Here is a 2145-nt window from a genome sequence, read left to right as displayed (position 1 = left end):
ATGTAATATAAAATAAATTACTGATATGGTGTATAGATATGATATGTAATATGTAACAAATCACTGTTTTTTGTTGTTCAAACAATGGAACCATTCTCATTAGCTAACTCTGGAGATAGATTATAATAAAAAATATTAAAATGCATCTAATGTAAAAAATAATAACATTAGAATAAAATATCAAATACATACACTGTATGGGTGGAAGTGTTGGGACGCCTGACCATTTGCACCAACAGGAACTTTAATGACATTAACACTAAGTTGGTCCCCCCTTTGCATCTATAACCGCTTCCACTCTTCTTGGAAGGCTAAGTCCCTGTTGGTGTAATGGTCAGTTGTCCCAATGCTTTTGTCAATACATTCAACTCTGGTGATATGCAACAAAGCACTGGTTTTTAACAAAGGAACAAAGGAACAACTTCCCATCTCCACATTTGGAACATTGCCAACGCGACACTCCACCTATGCACAAGTTGCACCTGAGTGCCAAAGTGCCAAATGTGGGCCAGTGTCCAATGCCATCATAGCGGACCTCCAGGCTGGGATGGAGAACTCGAGGGTTAGGGCGACGGACTTGCGGCTTGTGCTTTGCACTTGGGGGCCGGCCAACCCTGGTTGGTACCTTGTTGGCTCCCTTCAACGTGGCTGCCACCGACAAACGGAACTTCTTCAAGGGCATCGGTTTCTCTTTGAGAAGGTTGCAGTCCCGCTTGTAGATAAGCCATGCATTCACAATGCTCACGTCAATGATGTACCCAAACAATGGGAGGTACCAGCGCCGTGCCTTCATTGGCGTTTTGTAGAGGTGCACAAGCATATTGGAGAGATCGATGCCTCCCATGGCTTGATTGTATGCCAGGACGATGGATGGGCAGGGGACGTCAACCTTCTGTTGCACCTCCTTTTTGTATCTTTTCACTGAAGACAGCGGCTCCACCCCACATGCGCTGCTCAGCAGGGTGACACACTTGTTGTCGAACCACTTCACTGCAACGACTCCCTCTGATGAACAGAAATCAACAACACCTCGGCCTTGCTTCACCATCTCCTTGTCGCTCATCAATGTTGCACCACCTGAAAGAAATGGAAATGAGAATTTTGTGTGTGAGTATATATTCTAATAACACTAATACAGTTTTCTATTAAAAACAAGATTGTGTACAGTATATCTGCATCAGAAGAGAAAAACGTGTATGCATGCTCAACCCTCTACATTGCGAGTAAATGATGTCTCTAAAAGACAACTAGCCAATGTAATATAAAATAACAAATTACTGATATGGTGTATAGATATGATATGTAATGTGTAACAAATCACTGTTTTTTTGTTGTTCAAACAATGGAACCATTCTCATTAGCTAACTCTGGAGATATATTATAATAAAAAATATTAAAATGCATCTAATGTAAAAAATAACATTAGAATAAAATATCAAATACATACACTGTATGGGTGGAAGTGTTGTTGCGACGCCTGACCATTTGCACCAACAGGAACTTTGACATGCAGGTAAAAGTGAAATACTGCTGTAGGCCGTGGATGTAGGTCTGGGGCGTCCATAAAATGATCGACAGTCCATTATGCCTGAAAGACATGGCACATAATAAACATTACTATACACAAAAATGAAAAACTGTGGCTTGATTATTCAGTGCCTCAGGTACAGCTATCCATAAAAATAAAAATAAATGGTCATACTGATAAACTGTTTTGCCAACATAGAAACATTGAGATTTCATATAAATTGATAAGAAAAATGGTACTAATACTAATTTTGTGTATTGTGTATGATACATTAAATAACACACAACTATGAAACTAGATATAACAAGAGACAAAATATTTCAGTGTGAATGATGAGGTAATTTTACTGTGCTAAATAAAATATGGACAAATGTCCATCCATCCTTTTAATTGCAAACTCATAAACATGTTATATTTGTCAGATTACTGAACAGAAAATTGAATGTTTATAGCTAACTACCCATCTAGAAAGCTGTAGCTATAGCTATTTTATGTTATTCCAAAAAGACTCGGATACAATGGCTATTGTAGAAATAATAAGTACTAGCTCATGTCAAATTATGTAAGGATTAAACTGATTTAAAGATATGACAATCTGAAGGTAAAACCAAATACTG

General features: G+C 38.1%; 1 protein-coding gene across 1 annotated transcript in view; it reads right to left on the bottom strand.

The window, feature by feature from the left end:
• Nucleotides 1–364: 364 nt before the first annotated feature.
• LOC107591707 (piggyBac transposable element-derived protein 3-like) overlaps nucleotides 365–2145 on the bottom strand; it is a 4636-nt gene continuing 2855 nt past the window's right edge. The window contains exon 3 of the mRNA XM_016280974.1: nucleotides 365–1077. Coding sequence (XP_016136460.1) covers nucleotides 365–1077 — 713 coding nt within the window. The remainder of the gene's footprint in view (nucleotides 1078–2145) is intronic.

The sequence above is a fragment of the Sinocyclocheilus grahami genome, unplaced genomic scaffold (assembly GCF_001515645.1).
Source record: "Sinocyclocheilus grahami isolate Dianchi unplaced genomic scaffold, SAMN03320097.WGS_v1.1 scaffold1.1, whole genome shotgun sequence".
NCBI classification, from domain to species: domain Eukaryota; kingdom Metazoa; phylum Chordata; class Actinopteri; order Cypriniformes; family Cyprinidae; genus Sinocyclocheilus; species Sinocyclocheilus grahami.
The sequence above is the reverse complement of the archived record's forward strand: the minus strand, read 5'-3'. Positions and strand labels throughout refer to the sequence as shown.